Source organism: Ailuropoda melanoleuca, chromosome 2 (assembly GCF_002007445.2).
Source record: "Ailuropoda melanoleuca isolate Jingjing chromosome 2, ASM200744v2, whole genome shotgun sequence".
Taxonomy (NCBI): Eukaryota; Metazoa; Chordata; class Mammalia; order Carnivora; family Ursidae; genus Ailuropoda; species Ailuropoda melanoleuca.
In genome coordinates, this window is record NC_048219.1 from 55,154,509 (window position 1) to 55,178,524 (window position 24,016).

A 24,016-nucleotide genomic window follows, 5' to 3' on the forward strand; every position below is an offset into this window, starting at 1 on the left:
GGTTTGTTAATATTTTGATAAAGATATTTGCATTGTATGGATATTGGTCTGTAATTTTCTTTTGATCTTTGTCTAGCTTTGGTATCAGACATTATAGAATAAATTGGAAGTGTCACATCCTCCTCTATATTCTGAAAAAGTTTATGTAGGATTGGTATTATGTCTTTGGATGTTTCATAGAATCCCCCAGTGAAATCGTATGGACGTGAACTTTTCTTTGTGGGAAAAATTTTAATTACTAATTCAACATTTAATTTATTCACAGGTCTTTTCAAATTTTCTATTTCTTCTTGAGGTAGTTTCAGTAACTTGTGTCTTTCTATTTGTGCAGTTCATCTAAGTTATATAATCAAGATAAAGTTGTTTATAGTATTCCCTTGTAATTTTTTAAATTTCTCTAGTGTCAGTGATGATGATGTTTTTTCATTTTTCATTTGGGTAATTAGTATCTTCTCTATTTTGTCTTGTTTTATTATGTTTTATGAGTTTTAATGTTTCATCAGTATAGCTTGAGGTTTATCAGTAAGACTTTGGTCTTACTCATTTTCTCTGTTGTTTTTCTATTTTCTATTTCATTGAATTTTGCTCTGATCTGCTGTTTGTTTTTGGTTTAATCTGATCTTCTTTCTTGAGTTTCTTAAGGTGGAAGCTTAGATTATAGGTGTTTAAATCTACAGATTTCCCTCTAAGCTCTGCTTTGTCTACATTTCATAAAATGTTGATTTCTTGTAGGTGTTTGTACATTCAATTCAAAACATTTTTAATTGTCCTTTAAATTTCTTTGTGATTTAAATCCAAATATTTGGGGATTTCCAAATTTTCTGTTGTTGATTTCTAATTTAATTCTGCTGTAATCATAGAACATATTTTGAATGATTTTTAGTCCTTTCAGATTAATATATTATTTAGCATATGCTCAATATGGAAATATCCATGTGTGCTTGAAAACACTATGTATTTTGATGATGTTAGGTACTGTGTTCTATAAAATGCCAAATTTTAATGGCATTATTCAAGTTTTCTGTATCTTTGCTGATTATCTGTCTAGTTTTTCCATGAATTATTTCCATGAATTATTTAGAGGGAAATATTGAAATCTTCAACTATAATTGTTGAATTATCTAGTTCTTCTTTCAGTTCTGTCATTTTTGTTTTAGTATTTTGGGGGCTGTTTTGTTCAGTGCATATACATTTCTAATCATTAAATCACTCAGATGTATTGGCCCTTTTATCATTATGAAATGTCCTTTTTTTGTCTGAAGTACTCTTTTTTCTCTTTAAGTCTATTTTGTCTGATACTGATTTAGGTACTCCAGATGTCTTATGGTTACTTTTTGCATGGTATGTCTTTTTCTTTTCCTTTTCCTTTCAACCTATTTATATCTTTAAATCTGGCTTTTGTAGATAGCATATAGTTGGACCTTGCTTTTTTTTTAATCCAGTCTGATAATTTCTGCCTTTCCATCTGTCTTTATATACCATTCATATTCAATGTAATAATTGATATGGCTGGATTTACATCTTCAGTTGTGCTGTTTGTTTTCTATATGTCTTATAGTTTTTGTTGTTACTCTTTTATGTCTTTAGTGTTAAACAAATATTTATTAGGTGCCATTTTAATTCCTCTTTGTTTTTTAACTAAATTTTTAAAAGGTACTTTCTTAATGTTCGATTTAGGGGTTATAATGTACATTTTATCTTGTCACAATCTACTTCAGTATATCCTGACTTAATTCTGGTAAAATATAGCTATTTTGATCCAGTATATCTCCATTTCTTCTCCAACTCTGTGTTATTTTCACATATATTACATGTATATTTTTGTAAACCCAGCAATGCAATTTCATACAATTTAAGTCCTTTAAAAAACTTGAAAAGACAAAAAAGTATGTATTTATAAAGTCTTTTACTTATATTTTTACTATTTCCAGTAGTCTTCATTTCTTCCTGTCAATTTGAGTATTGTCTAGTGTCCTTTCCTTTCAGCCTGAAGGACATCCTTAAATATTTCTTGCAAAAAAAAAAAAAATTCTCAGCTGTTATTTATTTAGGAATGTCTTTTTTACCTTTGTTTTTGGAGAATAATGTTTTGGATAGAAAATTTTTGTGAAATTTTTAATTTTTTCTCTTAGCACTCTCAATATATCATTCCACTGCCTTCTAACCTCCCTATTTCTGGTAATTAATCCTATTGCTTTTTCCTTGTGCATGTCATTTTTCTCTTGCTGCTTTTAAGATTTTCTCTTTGTCTTTGTCTTTCAAAAACTTGAATATGATGTGTCTGGGCATGGATCTCTCTGTGTTTATTCTAGTTGGTATTATTTGACCTTCTGGGTCTGTGGGGTAATGTTTTCCATCCAATTGGATTTTCAACCAGTATTTCTTCAAATATTTTTTCTTTGCCCTTTGTCTTTCTCCTCTCTTTCTAGGGTTCCTATTACATGTATGTTGTTACCCTTGATATCCCACAGGTTTATGAGGTTCTGTTCATTTTTCTCCTATCTTTTTTTCTCTGTATTTTTCAGTCTGGGTATTTGTATTGATCTATCTTCACCTTCACTGATTCAGTCTTTGCCCTCAGATCTTCTGTTGAGCCTATATTGTCAGTTTGTAAATTCTGGTTATTGTACTTTCGAAGCCTATAATTTTTATGTTGTAAATATTTTCTCTTTCTGTATTGAAATGTATTATTATATGATTGCCATTACATTTTCCTTTAATTCTTTAAACATTTCCTTTTATTCTTTGATATATTTTTAATAGCTGTTTTAAAGTCTTTTGTCTGCTAAATCCTATATCTTGGCCTGTTCAGAGACATTTTCTATTGCCTGCCTTTTCTCTTCATTAAGGATTATATATGTCTGTCAAAAAAATGATTTTTAAAAAATATTTGTGTAGCAGTTCTGGATTGTGATTATTTTTTCTTCCCTAGTTGTTTTTATTTATTTATTTTTAGTAACTTTAGTAACTTTTTGGCCTGTATGGTCTGTCCGCCTTGGTGTCCGCCTGCTGATTTCTCTGCTAGGGATTACCCTGTGTCTGTGTAACTTAGTTGTTATTCAGTGATTGATCAGAGGTTGTGCTCAAACACTTTGAGCAGGTCTGTGCTGATGGAGCTATTTGTGGCCTGAAGGGCACATTCAATGTTCAGGCAGTTTTCAAGTCTGTACCAGCTTTAACTTTCTGCAGGGCCCTCTTGGGTCTCCCCTATGGGAATAGCTTCCTGGTTAGCCAGGGATATGTGAAGAGCTAATTTAGGTCCTCTTTGACTCTCTCATTTCCATTTTCTGTGTTAAATTTCTTTTTTTTTTTTTAAAGATTTTATTTATTTATTTGACAGAGATAGAGACAGCCAGCGAGAGAGGGAACACAAGCAGGGGGAGCGGGAGAGGAAGAAGCAGGCTCATAGTGGAGGAGCCTGATGTGGGGCTCGATCCCATAACGCCGGGATCACGCCCTGAGCCGAAGGCAGATGCTTAACCGCTGTGCCACCCAGGCGCCCCTGTGTTAAATTTCTTGCTAGAGTACTAGTCTGCTGCTCATCCCTACCAAAGGCCACAACTGTAGGCTAGCAAAGCTGGACACTTTACCTATTCATTTGCTACAGTTTGCTTCTTTATTGACAACATCATGTGTGGGATTTTTTTTTTTTTTTTTTTTTTTTTCCCCCTCTNTTTTTTTTTTTTTTGCCTCCTCTGTATATCACGTCAGCCCTCTCTGGTAGCAAAGTGGCTGGTTGTCATGGCCAGCCCTACCTGATAGAAATACTGCACTGACTGAGCTGTTGAGGGAACAGGAGCAGCACCAAGCAAGACCACAACAGACTGCCACTATTCTTATACAACGTTTCGCAGTTTTTCATGAATACATGCTTCTCAATTTATTGTTTGTGATTGCTAGATTTCCAGAACCACAAAGTTGTTGTTTTTTACAATTTTGTTCAGCTTCATACCTGTTTCTTAGAGAAAAGATTTGCTGACTTACTCAGTCCCCCATCACCACAAGTCCTACCTCACCTGGCAGCTTTCAAAATGACAAGTTCACTTGCTGAAGTTCCAAACTAACAAGGTATGGTTCTATAGATCCTTTGTACCATTTTGGTACAAAATTTAGGTCTCTGGGAATCAGAATAGTCTGTTCCCCATGTTATCCAGTCTGCCCACCTTACTATACAATCTGTCATCTTCATCCTTTTTGATGTAAGGAATTTTACATTTCAACAATAATTTCCAGTAACTTTTTGAATATTATTCTCTTTTGAAAACCACTGAAGTAGCATCTGACATAGTTTGTAATGCTGAATTTAGTGGAAGTTTATAAATAAATTATTTTATGATTCTGCTTTATAAATGAAGAAATATATAGTGTTGTATTTTGTTTCTTCCATAATACAGAATGTTTAAATGGTTAACATTTGTGCTGCAGTATAGCTTTCTGGCTCATGAAAAATGAAAGCTATCAGCGATCTGGGCAATAAGATTCATCGCCAATAGTCACTAGCAACAGCACACAGCACTTTAATATCAGTGAGGTCCACAGCTAGCAGTAAGAGCTGGTGTAATTGAAAGACGTTTAGGTGCAATCATTCTGCTGTTTGTTCCTTGCCAGGTTCAACATGGGATTGTGTGAGTATTTGAAGAAAACAGCAATTTTTTTTATATCTTTGAAAGATCTAAAAGGGGTAGATAAGTGCTTAAATTTAAGAAACGTAATTTTTAAATCACGTGGCTCTAAAATAAAAAGATATTTTATTTGTCTTGCTTGATTAAAGCTTTAGAAAAGCTACTCCTTGGTTACAAGTGAACCGATAATTCTGGTCTAATGTTGCCGTGGTAACAACTCATGCTGATATAATTGAGAACATCTTATACATCCTGGTTTGAACATTTTCTCCCTGCCATTTTGAGTTGTTCTAGTGGTATATGAAGGAGGCTACGATAACCAGCTTGAAAGAAATTAAATCTAGTTATACACATCTTTGGCATTAATCTGATGTTTACTAGTGATATCTCATGCTGGGCAGTTATGCTTTGCTTCTAGGGGCTTTTCTTTTTTAAACAAAAGAAAGCTATTTTCATTTTCTGTGTGCTGCATGTTCCAGTGTATGTGTTTACACCATCGGTTCGTCTACCTCTAGAGATTAGCATAACTCCCTTTGCTGTTGGATTGTTGTTTTGAGCAATATGTTTTGGAAAGGTTGGTTTTCATCATGAGTGGTAAGTATGCTCTCTGAGCCTCTGCAGCTATATGTTTTTTAAAAATATTTAACTATAAGAGAAAAAAATATTTTCTAAAGGGGAAATTGTAAAGCCAGAGCTACAGTGAATTACATTTTCTGTTGATGCTTTTGCATTTTGGCATTATAGTAATTTGCTTTTAAAATTCATTGAGAACTGTGAACAAGTAAAACCACTATTAATAGACAATACCAACATTCAGTTTCTAATTGTCTTTATGGTTTGATTTATTGTATTCATTAAATACTGTTGTTATTGTGCTACAAATTAGTGAGTATTTTAAAGACCCACCATGATAAGGGAGGAATTTCTTTTAAGTATCTGATCCTGAAGATAATTAAACTTTCCATTTATTGGTTTGTCATTATAATATTAATTTTTATTAGCTTTTTGATATTTTAAAAATATTAATCTTGAATAAGATGCTGCCAGAATTTTGTTGATTTATTGGTTGCTTTTAACTACAGTTCATTGAAAAATAAAGATTTAATGATGAAATAAATATGTGCATTTTGGTTTTGGAGGCTTTGTTAAAATCTTTCAGATATACTGTTTTGGGGGAAATAATTTGTTAGAATAAGTGCTTTTGTGATCATTAATTTCCTTTTTTGTTTTTATAATATGACTTTTTTTTGGGAAACAGTATACCCTACAGTATATACTGCAGTTTATCATAGGGTAAAAGCTGTTCACTTTAAGCCAAACCTGCAGCTAAAAATAGATATCCTGTTGTTAGAGTGAGAAATATTTGCTTAGAGCATAATTCATTAGCATCTTTTTGCTTAACTAAAAAAGAGGATGTTTATAAGTTAACCTTTGAATCTGATACATTTTTAGGAGAAGTATTATATTGTTTTTCTTATAATGTGTAACAGTCTATAATTTACAAAGGATTTGGAATTGGAATTCAGAACCTGAGAGAGTTGGGTTTTTGCTATATAATGACAGAATTCAAAATAGATATACCTTTTCTTCCATAATTAGAGATCACCTCATTACTGCCAATAAATATTTTTTTATCCTGCTGGCATGTACCGTAAGCCTCTTCAATACTGTTAGGTATTTGTTTATAAAGTGATATTAGACATTAAAGGACATTTTTATATGCAAGATATTAAGAATTGTTATTATTTTCCTGTTAGTAGGTAGATCCTTCTGATCTAGTGTTTTAAATTTGGGCTAATGCTACAAAATCAACATGTTAACATTCCTTAGGATTTCTGTGGATATCAAAATTGAATATACCTGGTTATCATACTTAAAATATTAGATTTCTTTGACTCTGGCCAGTGAGTGTTTTCCTTTGAAAGTTTGGTTTTAAAACAGAATTTTTGGTAACCACTGTGGTTTTCTAGAGGTTTTACAGTTGGATGTATTGGCTATAGCTGAAGAAAATTGTTGCCGCTTTTCTATTGTTTTATTTCTCTTTGAAGGATGTATGGATTATTCAGATGATATTTGATATGCTTGACTGTATTGGCTTGTCCTTATAGCCCTTTCTACCATAGGGATCTTAGTAACCACACTTAGACATTCTGACTTTTTCAGTATTGTCCAATTTCAACTAATTTTACTCCTGTCATAAGTGGTTCCAAGCCTTAGCCATTTCAAAATGTGGGAAATCACAAATGAAGTATGATTTTATTTGTAAAAATAAACAAATGCTAGTCCTTTTTATCTGAGTTTATAGCTATACATGTGGTATTTATATGCATGTGGTATTTTTCTAGTTAAAAAGCTACTCTTTTTCTCCTTCCTGCCTATTAAGTGTTATTTTCTCTGAGAATCTATCTTTGGCCCTCTCTTAATGCTATATTCTTTCTGAATGATCTCATCGATGCCCACATCTTCAGTTGTTACCTGAACATTCAGCTCAGATGTGAATTTTCTCTTTCCATCTACTTCTACTTCTTTTTCATTGATTCTGATTTCTGTTAGTGATCCCAGGGCCCATGTAGGAACTTAAAACAGAAACCTTATAGTAATTCCTAACTTGTTTTTAACCCCACCCCAGCAGGTACTCAGTCATTAATTTTTATTGATTCTGTAACAGAAATGCATCAGAAATCACTCAGTTTTCTCTAGTCACACTAACACCGGAAATGGCTTAAGATTAAGCATTCTATATATTCTCAGTCCTATTCTAGTAATTGCTTCACTAGCCTCTCAGCTTCCAGTTTTATACCCCTCCAGACCATTTAACATGCTGCCATTTTTTAAATGCCAGTAATGCCCATTTCATAACCCAACATGAAAACTTTCAGTTATTCCTTATTGTCTCTAAGATAAAGGTGAAATTCCTTAAAGTAAAGTATGTAAGATCAGTGACCTACCTTTCTGGCTTTATTTATCTGCATCTCTCATAAAATTCTGATCTGGCCATACTATACTACATATTATTCCTTGCTACCTTTCTGTATTTATATCTTCTATCACAAAAATTATGAAAACCAGCTATGTTTTCCAGTGCCTTCATCATTGACTCTAAAGAGTTAGGTGATTCCCTTATACTCCCAAAACAGACTTATAAACTGTAACAGTTGTTTATATTATACTGAATTATATACTGGCATGTCAGTTTCCAATCTCCAAACTTTGAACTCCTCAAGTCAAGAGTAGTGCTGAGTTAATCTCTGTGTTTCCAGTAGCTATCCCAGGGCACCAAATGTAGTAATGAATTGATAAATTCTTATTGAATAAATGAATGACTAAAAATTACCCATATTTGAGTTCTTTTCTTACATTATCAATGAAAAAATATCAGTCATGTGTTTTAGTTTTTGATTCATATGCTTATCAGAACAAAACTAGAACCCTTATTTCAAGATCCCAGGAGAGAACTTTTACTGGCCTAGCTGCAATGGAGGGCAAATCTCTGAAGAGGAAGCTTAACTTGCTGTGAATGACAGGGAAGTTACAGACTTGAGCACAAGCATTTACTTAACTCCCCTTTCTAGGTCTGTATTTTCTTGATTAACTATATAAGAACACAAAACGGAAAACCAGTTGATCAGTCTCAGTTCTAGAATTAAGAAAGTGTATTTGCCCAGAAATATACAGTATCAGATTGAAGATCTTACACCAAAGTCTAACAGTTTTACTTTGAGTAGCTTGCCTTTATGGAAAATTAATAAGAATAGTTTCATCCTCACTAACTTGGAGGGATAGATGAAGCTTATAAGAAGGGCTTTGGGGGAGATGAGTAGAAGATCACTGGTGATTACTTTCATTTTAAAACAGTTATGGGGCAGCCAAGAATTTGTTAAGCTATTCCAAGTTGAAAATGTGGCTTTTCTACTTCCAGATATAACAGGGCTCTTCCTTGATGTGGTGGACATCACCACCAGCAAGAAACCCTATGGTCCTGTCTCCATTCCCATTTCTGAAAGTCCCTGAATTATTTAGGTGATAATATAAATATGTAGCAATTAATATATCTGAGAAGTTGACTCTAACACACTGCAATAGGAGGTGAGAAGATCCACCTTATTTGGGGGCATTTGTAAAGTTCTGAAAGGCTTCTCATTGTTTATAAATGGATAAACAAGAAAAGTCACAACATGGAGTCTATGAATGAGATATTATGCATCATTAAAGGATAAATCACAGACTTGAAGAGGAAAAGAGTGAACTTATATTTAGAAAATATATTGGGGAGAGTTTAAAAATAAGAAACTATAAATAACATCTATGTTGAATTCTTAAAAATTCCAAGTGAACATGAATCTGTGTTCACTTGAAAGATACGATTAAAAAAAAAAAAAAACAAGACAGTAGGATGAGAAGAGAGCTGGCTGACAGGCAGGAGTAGAAAAGAAATTATGATAAGGAATGGTTATTAGAAAATGAACCTGGCATTTGCAGAACATAAAGCTGCATTAGCAGCAATAAAGACCAAAATAATCACTGCAGGAAAGTAAATTAATGATGTGGAGAACTAGCTTGATAAAACCTACCAGAATCTAGAGGGAATGGACAGGATAAAAATTATGAGGTAAAAAGTATGTTAGAGTAGGAAACTCTACAAAATAAATGAATAGCATTCCTTCAGAACAGATAGTGACCAGTAAAATAGGAGCAATAATTAAAAAAATGTGATTCAGGGAAATTTCTTAGTTGAAAAAAACCCTAAATCTGTAGATTCAATGAACTCATTGTGTTTTGACAAAGATTAATACAAACACCAACACCCAAATATATCCCGATAGAATTTCAAAGATAAAAAATTGTACAAACATCTAGGTATCTTTGCATCTTACAACTTATAAAGAAAAAAAACCCAAACACTTTAGATAATTTGAAAAGCTTTCTAGAGCAAAAATTAATGATGGTACAACAGCATTTAGAAATGCTAATTAAAATATAACAAGCATCCCTTTAAATGAATACCTGAACTTACGAGAATATAATAGAAATCTTCAGGGGCACCTGGGTGGCTCAGTCCTTAAGCATCTGCCTTCCGCTCAGGGCATGATCCTGGTGTTCTGGGATTGAGCCCCACATCAGGCTCCTCTGCTGGAAGCCTGCTGCTTCCTCTCCCACTCCCCTTGCTTGCGTTCCCTCTCTCGCTGGCTGTCTCTGTCAAGTAAATAAATAAAATCTTTAAAAAAAAATTTTAAAAAAAGAAATCTTCAGTGTACAAAAAGTAAAGTGGTAAATGGAACCATAGTTGTAAGGGGGAGCATACTTTGACTACCCTGAGGAGATTTTCATACTTTGGCTAACCAAAGGGCTTTCATTTTAAATGGCCTCACAGAGACAGAGGACAACTTGTTTGATCCCTCCCTCTTGGGATTTCTTAGACTCCTACATAAAGCCAGGATCCACAAAGTATTATAACCTCAGTGAAAGCATAGATTAGAAAATAAAGCCTCTCGACCAACACAGGGAAAAAATAAGGAAGCTTGTATTTCTTGGCTTAGATTCCTGGGGACATGGGAAGAGTATATGTACATGTGTGTGGAATGCCTCTCCTGAAAGTTTGTAATCAACTTCTTCTCCAGTAAATTTCATATTTTAATCTTAAATTAATTATGTAGTGTAAGAATTACCAATAAAATAAAATACATTATTGTAACAGTCCCAGGCTAGTAACATCCACTGGATGCCAGGCAGAAGCTAATACAAGATATATCCTCAAATCAAGCCCTGCAGGTTTCTCACAGATAAAGCCCAGCTGAACTTTAAATTCATAATCCGAGATCAAAATAGATACACACACACATCTACTACAAACAATATTCAGCAGATACAACAGTATTACATCTTTCCAAGAATGTCAGAGAGTAGAATTGTCACAGACTACCATTTAAAATTAATAATCACATACAAAAGAAATATAAGAAAAAAGATTATGCATCTCTAATAGAACCTCAAAACATAGAAAACAAAATTGACCCATTTAGAAGGAGAAATTGTAAATATATAAGATTTATGGCTATTTATAGAGAATTCTCACCTAGTAATTGGAGGATACACAGAAATATATAGAACACTTACAAAACTGATTATACAGCTCAACATATTCAAAATATTTTAAAGAATTGATATATAGGCCATGATCTCTGATCACAAAGCAATTAAGTTTAATCAGTAAAAAAGACTTATTAAACAGATTAACAAACACACAAATATTACATTTAGGGATTTAAAAAATTCAGATAACTCACAGGTCAAGAATAAACTCATAAAATTAAAATTCAGCTATGTATGAAAACTTGTGGGTTGTAGCTAAAGTGAATTTAGAAACAAGTTTTTAAATGCTTACATCAGGAAAGGAGAAAGACATTAATGATGTAAGTTTTCAAGTAAATAAGTTAGAGAAAGCACAGCATGGTTAATCAAAAAAAATAATAAAATAAAACTAATGAAGACGTGAGCAAAATTCAGCAAAATAGAAAATTAAAATCCATCAGAATCAAAGGTTAGTTCATGGAAAAGACTTTTAAAAGAACTGATGAGAACTGTACCTATTTAAGATTTAATCATAATTACAATCTTTATTCAAAACTTAACAAAATTAGTACTGGGCAGTTATATACTCAAGTTCTAGGACATATTCAAAGAACAAAAATTTCAGTCTTGTACAAAATCTTTCAAAGAATTGAAAAAGGAGAAACTCTTAAATTTATTTATTGAGTCAAGTATATAGCTTTACAAGTAAAGTATGGGAAAAGAAAATTAATTAGAAACATTTTCTCTGAAGTTAGGAACAGGAAAAGGATGTTCATTGTCTCTTTCTGTAAAGTATTGAACTGGTAGTCATAACATGCACAATAAGGCAATAAAAAAAATGGAGCGAACAGGGACGCCTGGGTGGCTCAGTCCTTAAGCATCTGCCTTTGGCTCAGGGTGTGATCCCAGCGTTATGGGATCGAGCCCCACATCAGGATCCTCCACTGGAAGCCTGTTTCTTCTTCTCCCACTCCCCCTGCTTGTGTTCCCTCCCTCGCTGGCTGTCTCTATCTCTGTCAAATGAATAAATAAAATCTTTTAAAAAAAATGGAGCGAACAAAATTGTCATTATTCATAGTTGATAGGTGATTCTCTGCATAGAGAATTCAGCAGATTCTACCAGTGTTATTTTAGAATTAATAAGAGAGTTTGCCAGATACAATAAGATCAGTATATAAACATCAACCATATATCAGCAATAAACAAATGGTGTTTTTTTTTTTTTAATTCTCCCTTTTACAATAGCAACCCAAACCCTAAAGAACCTAGGACCATATCTAATAAAAGTATAATAAGACTTGTAAGGGAAAATTATAAAATTTTACTGAGAGATATTTACCTAATCTTTAACAATAAGATATGATTTCATACCCATTATGTTAGTAACACATTTTACTGAGGATATGGACCATCAAAGAACAGTGGCAAAATAAACTGGCACAACATTTATTGAGGCATTTATTACTATCTAATAAAGTTGAAAATGTGCATACCCTATCATCTAGGGATCCACCCCTCACTCTATACTGTCTGGTAGCAAGACAGAATATTTTAATTCAGAACTGAATGGAAAATCTTTAACATATGATTGTGATTATATAATATTTCTCTAAGAAAAAGTCTCAGTGAACAATTAAGGAAGTCCAGTACATTTCAAAGAGTACTTCAAAGATCGCTTGGGTCACTTATGGCTATAAATTTTAAGTTTTTATTACAAAATCCTACAGGGAATATCTCCAAACAAACATGACTTGGATAACCTAGAAAATCCACATTCCTAAATCAAGAGCAAGTTGGGAGAGAAAGCATGTATATGTCCTTAGTTGTGAATGAGTACACTATGTGGATCCATGGTGTATCCATTTCTCCATGTAGATGCTAGTTAAATAAATTAATATGTTTCTGTAATTTGATCATTCAAATATATATGTTTCACAAAAAAATTTTATTTTTTTTAGTCAAAGTTAGTCAATTATACTGTTCACTTGTAACCAAGACTTGATAAAGAATTAACAAATTAAAAAGCATAAGAAAAAGAAGAGTAAAATTGTTATTTCAATAGGAAATATAATTTTCATTGCCTGTTAAATTTCTAAACACCCATTCATGTATGACTTTATGCATGACTAGATGATATCTTAGAAAACAAAAGTAGGCATGGTCCCCATCCACTGAAATGCACAAATACAATTGCAGTAATTAAAGTTGCTCTTTATACTCAGTATCATTTTTAAGATTCCAGTGAACTTGCTCTGAGTGAACATGCTTGAATATGGCGAAGCAAATAAAGTGTCCCCTCAGTAAGGTGAACACAACTGGTCTTCATATTAAAGGGATAGAATATGATATTTCATTAACACATTGCCAGAATAGGGTTTGGTTGGTTAAAAAAAATATACGTCCAGAGAATGTGCTGTAATCCTTAGATAAAACACTTTTGAATATGTATGCCCAAGTACTTTTCATTCTTTTTCTGTGTATAAATATACTAATGAACATATACGAATGGGCTACTTCTTGTGGATATGTTATTTCATGTGTTATTTAATCTGTTTAACTTATTTATTCTTTTTGATCAAGCACGCAAATCATCAGAAGCATCTGGTAGGAAACCATTTTTTACAGAATAATTCTGTTGCTTTGTTGCTATAAATTGGATTTTTATTAGGTATTTTGTGGCAACTAGAATGTTTTATATTTAGTTTACTGAAAATATTTGTAGTACAGTGTATGTGTGTGGGGGTTATTCTTAGAAATAACAATTGAAGAGCTCCAAAGAGGTGGGTGTTTGAAATAGGGGTGACAGAAGACAGACTGTTACACTCAACTAGATTTACACCTTCCAGAGGTTTTGGAAGGGGTTGTACTGTTCTGTTATTTTTTGATAGAACTTGGTATTTTCATAGGTAAATAACCTCAGTTTGTATCCTGTTCTGTGCTTTCTGATATACACTAAATAACTCTTAAATAGACTAATGCTTTGATTAAGGTAAAGGAGGAAAATAAAAATAATTTAATTGCAGAGAGATCAGGAGACCCATGAATTATAATCTGTTCAGTAAAAAAAAAAAATTAAACTATTATTACAAAAAATATTAAGAATCATACCATTGTTTATAGTACCTAATACTTTCTCTTTTCCTAATGGGAAATTTTAGAGGAATAGCCCTCTTCCTTATTCCCTACATAAAGAGCCATCAAGGTTTAAACCTCCAGGCCTCAAACCCCCACCATTAAATGCCCCTTACTCCATCTGGCCCCAATCTTCCTTAGCAAATGATCGTGCTTCCTGTTTCGCAGAAGAAATAGAGTCCAGCAACTGTGAATACGTCAGTTTACTCCCATTCCTTCCTACATATTGAAAAGCATCACCATGGCAAGTAGCTACCCTCGTGATTGGGCGCCTTCTTACCTATACACTTCACCCCTCACTGCTGCTGCACACCTATACCCTGTGCTGCAGCTATGCAAATCAGTTGCCATTGCTGGATAAGCCTTGCTGCTTCCTCCATACCTTTTACGCAAGATCATTCCAGCCTAGTAGGTCTTCATCCTTAACTTTTTCTGCTAGAAGAACTCCGTCCTTAAAGGCTCAACATAAATGCTGTGTCCTCTATTATGTCTTACTTTACCTAAGAATTTCCTCTTTCGAGCTCTCATAGTACCTTATAGTTTCCTTAGCTGTGGTCTTTGTCACATTGCATTCTAATGGTTCATGTATCTCCCCATTAGCTTCTCACCTCCTGAACAGTAGAGATATGTTTATTCTTCGTAGTATTCCCAAAGTCTAGCTAAGTTTCTGGCACCACTAAACAGTGCTCAGTAAACATTGTTGAAAGATTGTTAAATTAGCACCAAGGAAGTAAATGCCGGAGAGACACTAATGTCTTTCAAAACGGAGGTTCAAAGTGTTATAATTAATAGTGCTGTTCCTACAGTGGAGTTTTGAATAAATAATAAGTCCAGTGATGATGGCATTGCAATAGTTACAGGATGTGTATTTCAGTATACACTACTTAACATTATTAGCACTATTGCTACAAGAGTTAAAAGTTGTTGTTAGTTGTTTTAAGGAGAATTAGAATGGTATCGATTTTGACACTAAAAAAATACTGATTTTATTTCTTTACCATTTAATTTTTAAAAAGCCCTCTTTGAATATGTCAAAAAAAATGAGGTTCCGTATTAATGTTTTATTTCTGTACATAATATTCTGAGAAAATGTGTATAGGGGACATCATGCTAATATGTTGCTTTGTGAGTGTTATTTAATCACTGTTTATTTTTTTTTGGATACAAGCTTGCTCCTCTTCAGAAGTATCTGGTAGGCAACTACTTTTTAATAAAACAAATGTTACCTTTAAATTTTTTATTTGGTTGTTTGCTAGTTGTTATGCTCCTCATAAGTTATATTTTTATAAAATATACAGAGTTCATAAAATGTTTTAGTTGATAGAGGAAATGGTTTGGTTTTACGTTGAATTGGATCTATAGAAATGATTTATATTGCAATTTCTTATGTGATATTTTAGAAACAACAAATACAACATTGTAAAGTAGTGGGAGTTGTACAGGGTAGCAGAAGACAGATTAATACACACCACTTAAATTAGATAACTCAGGTTAATGAATGGTTTTTTAAAGAAAATATACTGTTGTCAATTTGGAACAAAACAGCTAATATTTTAAGTGGATATTTATCCTAGAGAGTTTATAGTCTGTTTTGTTCTATTTTCTGATTGTTTCTCTTCATTTTTTTTGACATCCATTAAATAAAAGTTTAATAAAGCTGTGTTTTTATTGTAAAAGACATGTTAAAAAGGGAGGTGACATTTATCTCGCTACAAAGAAACTGAAGAACTTAATATCAGAGTAGTTGTAACCTGTATAGTAATGGATTTCTAAATTCTTCATACAAACCATGAATGACAACCTCTTTTAAGCATTGGATAGTGGCATACTTTAACTAATAACATGCTCTTTTTATATTAAGCAGTAATGGAAGTGTATTTAACACAGAATCCAAAAGTGCCTAATAAATACCTTTACTAAATATAATTAGTGAAACATTCTTATTCATTGGAGGATTATCTGCATAACATGGAATAAAGATACTTGACTTTTTAATGAATTTTCCTAATGTTTAAAATGAACTTTGTAATCTAATTTTTAAGCTGTGTGTTTTAAGCTGTGTATATATGTATAAATATATTCAAAAATATTTTGAGGGCAATAAGAATTAAATTTTTTATGTACTTGTGGAAACACATAATTGTCACTTTGTTTCTTCTTTATCATGAGTGTGGGTAAATACATTCAGTTCTATTTGTAGGAATAGATTCCTTTGGTATGCTCATTTCTTTTTAATGCAATGTGATATCTTTAAATGATACAGATGGAAAAGAAAATAAATTTATTTGGAAAAAAATATATAATTGAAATGTACACTCCTAGGAAGAAATTGATTTAATTTTTGGTATGTCCTTTTCATTTTTTGTAATATATTATTGACCAGTACAGGACAAAATATATTTGCGGAAAAATTCTTCATTGAGATATTTTCTGAAGGAGAGTTGCTAATCACCATTAGGTACTTAGTTACCCATAATCATGTAGCTAAGAAGTATTAGAGCCAATAATCCAACTCAGGTATGCCAACCTCCAAAGCTTATGGCTGTTTCAGGATATCACAGTGGTTTAAACAGTTAAATATAGATATTGCATACATATTAGAATACAACAAGAAAACCAACAAATTTGAGAACTTCAAGTATATGCTTTATTGGGAACTCTGGATTGAATGTGCTGTTGTATTTACGTTTGGCTATCTCTCCTACCATTTATTTTGTTAATTAGCTGCCAACACCTTATGTCAGTGGATGGAAATTTTTTAAACAACCAGAGAAAGGGTGCCTGGGTGGCTCAGTAGGTTAGCATCTGTCTTCGGCTCAGGTCATGATCCCAGCGTCCTGGGATCAAGTCCCATGTCTGGCTCCCTGCTCTGCGGGGAATCTGCTTCTCCCTCTGCCCCTCCCCCCACTCGTTTTCTCAATCTCTCTCTCTCAGATAAATAAATAAATCTTTAAAAAAAATTAAAAAATAAACAACCAGAGAAAAATATTTAGAACGTGAAATTTACCACTGTCTAAAAATAGTAAAAACCAAAGCGAATACATGTGGTTCTAGATTGCCTATTGTTCTAGAGTTAATCGTAACACAGCATATTGTGACATATTTTATTTCTGCTGTTTATATTTGTAAGATGATTATTTTGGTTAACTCATAGTGTTACAGAGCTAACTGTGTTCATCTTTGCATCTAAATAGTGCACATATGAACTAGAAATTTTATGTATGTATATATACTTATGTGACAAAAATGTTTCAGGAATAGAATTTGCTTCATGCAACTATTTAATGACATAATTAATACTTATCCTTACTCTAAAAGGGAATCTACTTGTTGAAATATTTCACAAAATTTAATATCTTTGATTCCTATCCATTTCTGATAATTTTCATGTGAGACCTTTTTGAAAATGGTTACTTTCTATAATGTTACTTAGCAGTCAACTTAGAATATTGATTAATACAAAGAATATTTCATAGAATTTACTGAATATCCTATTAGTGAATGAAATTAAGTAGTACCTGAAATTTTTCCTCTAGCTCATACACCAAGGAGGGAAAAGGAAATTTTCTTTCAGTGCACCATCTTTGACAAATACTCCCAGTTCTTCCTTTGACAGTTACTTTTTTCTTAACTCCAGATCCATTTAGCAGGAAGTGACAGGAGAAGCTGAAACAGGATGTTAGGAATGTTTTGGTTCTTTTTTTCTTTCCCTGATTCTCTTCCTTGTCTCCAAATTATCTATACTCATGCACACATCTGGAGAATTTATACCACAACTTGATGTGCAGGTTCTATAAATAGAAGATAACCAAAAATATTTTTCAAAAGAAATCAGATGTATATTTTGAGAATCACAAGTTGTTGTGTCTTAAAAGCCACAGTTGCATTTGGCAGGAAATCATGTTTTTAATTTATTTTAGCTGTCATCTCTAAGTCAGTGCCACTGCAAATATGTCTGCTCCAGGAGAAGAATAGACAGAATAAAATAAAATTAAATTAAAATAAAATAAATAAAATCTTCTAAGACCACTCTTCTTCAGTTGTAACTAGTGCATTAACTTTTAGAAGTAGGATGACTTGAACCATCCTCAACTCAAAATGTAAGACTTTTCCACCCCCAAATCCACCCCCAGGAAGAATTAGATCATATTTGCATAATTAGGTGCAATTATTTGATTCATTGTTTTGGTGCTTGAGATTGTCATACAATGGGAAGATTCTGATTTTAAAAATAATTTTTCTCAAATTTTCTAAAATAGGTATTTTGAGAGTATTTTACAGCAAAATACAAGTGACAGTTTATATGAAGTAGTAAAATAATGTCTTCAGAAACGAACACTCTGGTGTTACTTAAAAGCTAATATCTGCTCCTGGTGCTCATCATCACCATTTTGAAATCTCAAAACATTTAGAATGTCAACAGCCTTTTTTGTTTTGCAACAGTGTTTTGGTAAAGGTACTTTACAAAGGTAAAGGAGGAAATAATAATGTATATCTTAAAATGTCTCACGATAATACCACTACATCATTAGATGATCTTATCAAAGAATTTGTGAGCCCCTCACTTCCACTATTAGTTTTGTCTTTTCTTCATCATCATCATCACTCTTAGCATTTCTGAAATAAATGCCAGTGTCCCACAGTTCATTTTGCCTAGCTTTTTACTATTTCAACACTACTTAAATTCTGTCGTCTTCTTTATTTATAGATTTAGATATCAGAGAAATATTGGGAACTTCCAAACAAAAAGAAATACTAAAATAAATACTTCTTGAATCCCCAGGTTTTGCTCTCATACCTGACGATAGGAAAAAGAATACATTTTGTTAACGCTGTCTTCTCTCTGGAATTTTTTTCCTATTTGTTTTTAAACTCCTGAAGTCATTTTGTAAACAGAAGTCATTATGGACATTTTGTGGAAAGAAAATGAAAAAGAGGAAACCTCTTAAATGATTCATCATTTAACAAATCTTAAAACTTCAAATCATAGCTTGATAATGTAGCCGTTATTGATCACTAGATAAACATCTGGTTTTGAATGCTTTGCTTTAGTGTATTAAGTTAGGCATTCAGGCATTTAGTTTTGCTCCAAATTTAGAATGAGATTTTTAAGCTGTTTGGGTGTTTTGTTTTTGGTGTTTTGTTCTGTTTTGTTCTTAAGTCTTTGTGGGTATCCTTTATGTGTAGCCTGTATTTTTTTTTTCCTTTTCTCTCTACCATCAGTAGAGAAAACACAAATCTAATAACATAAATCCTTATACCTGAAAACAGCCATTTATCAAAGTCAATTATATTTGAAATTCCACAAATCAACAAGTTCACATTCTCCAGATGTCTTCACTTCTTGTTTTTAACAGCTTTGTTAATACCACTGCTGGCTTATTTACAATCAGTATTTTCATCTAGATTGATTTCTAACTTTTTTACATTACTTTCAGGTATGTTTTCAGGAATGGTATTTTTATTATTAGATTTGAAATAATGAAAGTGATCGCCATATAGAATAGTATTAGAGATCCTTAGAAATTTAAGAAAATATTTGCTTCTTGTTTAGAGGAAATAGTCCTCTAGTTTATCATGGCTATGAATACACGTTTCATGGTAACAACAGTTGACATATGTCTGTGTTTTTAAATATACTTTATATCACATGTAAATATAAATATTCTTACAAGACAAAATTTTTGTTTTTGTTTTATTATATTTTCAGTGAAAGAGTTTCTAGCCAAAGCCAAAGAAGACTTTCTTAAAAAATGGGAAAATCCTGCTCCGGTAAGGAATATTTAAAATTTTCTACAATTTCAAAGTCCTGTTACATAAAATCATGTTTCTTGCCCAGGTAATTTACTACTTTAGAAACTGTAAAATAGCATTAAACTTTCAATTCGCATTTTGAAAAGTAAGCTTAACATAGTAATTTTGTCATAATATTATAACATTATGTTTTGATTTGCTAACTAATAATTTTATGTATACCTAAATTGAAGAAGAACCTAATTTCCATTACAATATGTGATTATATAAATCTTGATACTAGTTACAAGCCACTGCAAACTCTTGATATATTTAAGTATAGTAATTTTGATTTGTGCCTTTGATAGCATTTTTGTTATTTTTTAATTACAACAATAAGGATACTATTGTGCAGTTTCAAATTCTTAATCACAAATGCTTGGCTATTGGCAACATACCAAGTACACGAGGATCCCTTTTCATAAACATTGGATGGGGTAAATTCTACATTAAGTATTTTAAATTGTAACTGAGACCTAAAAACTGTGTTTAAAAAGAGCCACTTACATTTGCCAAAAAATCTCTTTTTGAAGTTATAAATAATTAATGAACTTAAATACTAGATTCAATTTTGAACATCTATTCCTACCACAAAAATTTTTATTTCAACTATCTTTTTCACTAAAAAATATTTAATTCTAAATATTATTTTTATGAAGATAACTATCATACCACCATTTTTTATGAAGATATTAAGATTAAAAGCATGACCTGTACTTTAAAACATAGTTACTCTATCAGTCATAGAAAGTTAGACATTATCTAACATGAAACATTGAGGAAAGTGAGGAAGATGGCACATTTGTATGAAAAGCAATAACTAGCAAAAAGATGTTCTGTTTGTTGTCTATTACTTAAACCTGTTTTCATTATTTACTTAGGAACTTATATTAAACATTTCAATTGGTGGTGTTAGAACCGAAAAATTAAGCGTTAATCCATAAAATTAAATAATTCAATCAGAATTATAAGAGCTTTTTCTTTCTACGTTGATTTAGAATATCATAGCAATTTAAAATCATTGGAAATTTGAAATTAAATTTGATGAAACAAGTTTTATAACTTAGAGCTGCTTGCTCTCTCTTTAATGATTCAGCAAGAAACTACGCAATGTCTCCAAAGGCAAGCTTTGATTTGTAATAGAGATTAAATCCAATGACAGTGAACTGCAGTAACTGTCCAGATTTCTTACTTACACAAGAATCACATTACATCACATTTTTCTCAGGCTAAACACTGTACAGACTGACCTGTGCAAATATTTTTTTCCAAGATTTTCATGAAGATCTTTGTAATGAAAACCTATTAAACAAATGGATCAGCAATTACTACTTGTGGCTATTTAGCACATAACTTCTTCCCAGTAATTTTCATTTTGTTGTGGCAGCAACAAATTCAATAGATTGATGCTTCCAATTCTTTGCTTCTATGCTATAGTCAAAGCCAAACAAAGATGTTTGCTCATAACAAAGCATCTATTGAGGGAGAAAAAGAGCCTGATTATTGTTCTGAGACTCTGACTTTCGGTTATCTTTGTGGGAATGAGGAACTCTTCTTTCCTTATTATTTCTGTTTTAGGTAATACCAGGTTATTATAACATGAGGAAAAGAGCCATTAGGATCTTTCATGCTGTTATTATGTAGTCCTATAAGCTTGTGTAGAGACAGAAATGAAATAAGATCCTGCTTTCTTCAGAGGTAACTCTAGTGAAAGGACTCTGTCCCTCAGTTTATCTATTCATTAGAATTATTTGTGAGTACACTGAGACTGTATGACTTCCACGATTGTCTGCGTCAGTATACTCCTGGTCAGTTTGTAATTATTAAAATATGGAACTTACTTAGTAAAAGTGTAATACTAGGAATTCATATTAGAATTCATTATGACTTTTAATATTTCAGCTTGGGCTCTTATTTCCTCCCATTACTGTTGTGATTTGTTTTGCAGTATAATTCTCTTCAAATAGTAGATCCTTTCTTATTCAGAGGGAAAAATAGAACCAATAGCCTGGAATCTCAGTAATCTTTTTGTATTGTTTTTAAATGATTAGTTTTAAATGATTTCTTCTGATTATATAAAACTGAATTGATTATAGTTACCATAGTCTTATGAGAATTTCAAATTTTAAAGTTTATTTTATTTTTCATGTATGTGTAGAATAATGCTGGACTGGAGGATTTTGAAAGGAAAAAAACCCTTGGAACAGGTTCATTTGGAAGAGTCATGTTGGTGAAACATAAAGCCACTGAACAGTATTATGCCATGAAGATCTTAGATAAGCAGAAGGTTAGTGTATTTGTCTTTATTTACATGAAGGGTAAACTTCAGTTTCATAGCTAGATTATTAAACAGATGCAATATAATGACTTTCCTTTGATACCTTCAGATAATTTTGTTGTTGCATTTAATTTCATTCTTATTTACTGTGACTATATGAAACATAGTTAATAGTTAAGTATATGGAGATACATTATTATTTCAATAATTATATTTATATAATAGGTATGTTTACTAACAAAATATTGAATTCAGCATGTAAAGAACAGGCATCTCTACTGCATTCTGCCTTGTGGAAAATGCAGAGATCAGTTGTATTTGATCTTTAGATTGAGGTAACGAAACTTGGTGATTTTATTTCATGACTCGTTTTGATTGATAGTAAAAGCCCTTTGTTTAACACGGTTGAGTTTGCTGAATTTAAAATGTCAGTTAAACCAGAGAAAAGGTTAGAATACTAATACTATAAAAAATACCAAATGATTATGTGTATGCCTGAAACTAATATAATGTTCGATGTCAATTATATCTCAATAAAAGATTAAATCATTGTTGAAAAATCAATTTTTAAGTTTTTATCACATATCGGTATATCTGATGAATCTGGGTATCTGAATTATTCATGCTTTAATTCTTAAACTTCTGTTTTCCTGGTAATCACGTACAATTAAGGGTATGTGAAAGAAAAATGGTAAATCTTGATATATTATCTTATAGATATTATGTTTCAAAGAATGACATTTCGGCTTACTAGAATGTAGGAAAATATGGGGTAAACAGTACTGAGCTGGATGTGGAGTAAAGAGTACTGAGCTAGTAGTCAGGGGTACAGATAGTGTCTAGACTGATGCTGTCCAATAGAAATAGAATGTGAGCCAAATAAGTAATTTCCATTTTTTTAGTAGCCACGTTTAAAAAATAAAAAGAAATAGTTGAAATCAATCTTAATAGATTTTATTTTGCCTGGTGTAGCTAAAATATCGTTGTAACATATAATTAATATAAAAATGGAGATATTTTAGTTTCTTCATACTAAGTCTTCAATATCTGATGTATATATTACATTTACAGTATATCTCCATTCAGGTTAGTCACATTTCAAGTGTTAAATGACCACATGTAGCTAGTAGCTACCATGTTGGACAGCACAACATTAGACTGGTCTGAAGTTCCAGTCCAAACTGCTTTAAAACAAAAAACAAATTTAACCTCCAACATGAAAATGAGTAATGACTTACATCTCTCTAAAATTAAATACACCAATACACACATTTAATTGTGCATCTTTGTCTGCTGCCCTTTTTCATATAACTTTTTAAACCATGCTTCCTGAAAAAATAGTTTAATCACCGTATCCACTAAGTCACTTCCTCTTAATTCTTCAACCCACAATAATTTATTTAACTGTCTCCCTGTTTATCTCCTGCTTCTTACAACTACACTGAAATGGCTCTGCCGAAGGTCACCAATCCAGTGGCCTAATCAACAAAACCAGTTTCAATGCTCATCTTATATGACGTTTTAGAGCCTATGACTGTGCTGACCACTCGCTTGAAACCGTCTTGTCCCTAGGCTTCTGTAACCCCTTGTTCTCCTAATTATGCTCGCCTTTCTGGGCTCTCTTTTTTAGGTGCCTTTTCCTATTATTTTTTACTGTCTACTCTTTAAAGATTGCTAATTTCAATCTCTGGACTATTCCCTCTTCTTGTTTTCATGTTCTACACCCTCTCCCTCTGGACTCTGTCCAAGTTTTAATTCATCCTTGAGCCCTACACCCCTAATTTGTACAATCTGAGCACAGAGCTCTTAGAGACCAACTCATCTTTGCTCCAATTTTCTAGATGAGGTCGTTGGGTCTCAGAGTAAGTGGCTTGTATACTTGTGTTGGTAGCACACAGAATACTTCAAAATTTTGATTTGAATCAAATATTCTTTATTAAACGTGTCATTAAAATGTTATTGTCTAGATAGCCCCTAATATTTTGTTATCCTTCTTAAGGAATTAATAAACTATGCTTTAGTCATAAAATATTAAAAGGGTTACATAATATGCCATTTTTATGTTTAAAGTATTTAGGGAAGAAATTTTTAATTCCTTTTTTTTTTCTTGACAAGACAGTGA

The 24,016-nt window shown here is 32.2% G+C and overlaps 1 protein-coding gene across 6 annotated transcripts in view; it reads left to right on the forward strand.

Annotated features, from left to right (window-relative positions):
• PRKACB (protein kinase cAMP-activated catalytic subunit beta) overlaps nucleotides 1–24,016 on the forward strand; it is a 120,631-nt gene that overhangs the window by 64,153 nt on the left and 32,462 nt on the right. For 2 of the 6 annotated variants that reach the window (XM_019807598.2, XM_002926813.4), the window contains exons 2-3: nucleotides 19,534–19,595; nucleotides 21,775–21,903. In XM_019807598.2, the coding sequence (XP_019663157.1) occupies nucleotides 19,534–19,595; nucleotides 21,775–21,903 (191 nt within the window). Of the gene's footprint in view, nucleotides 1–4,391; nucleotides 4,626–4,749; nucleotides 5,217–13,271; nucleotides 13,296–14,991; nucleotides 15,016–19,533; nucleotides 19,596–21,774; nucleotides 21,904–24,016 lie in introns of those variants that run through there. The other 4 variants (XM_019807596.2, XM_019807597.2, XM_019807599.2 and 1 more) reach the window with 4 other exon arrangements.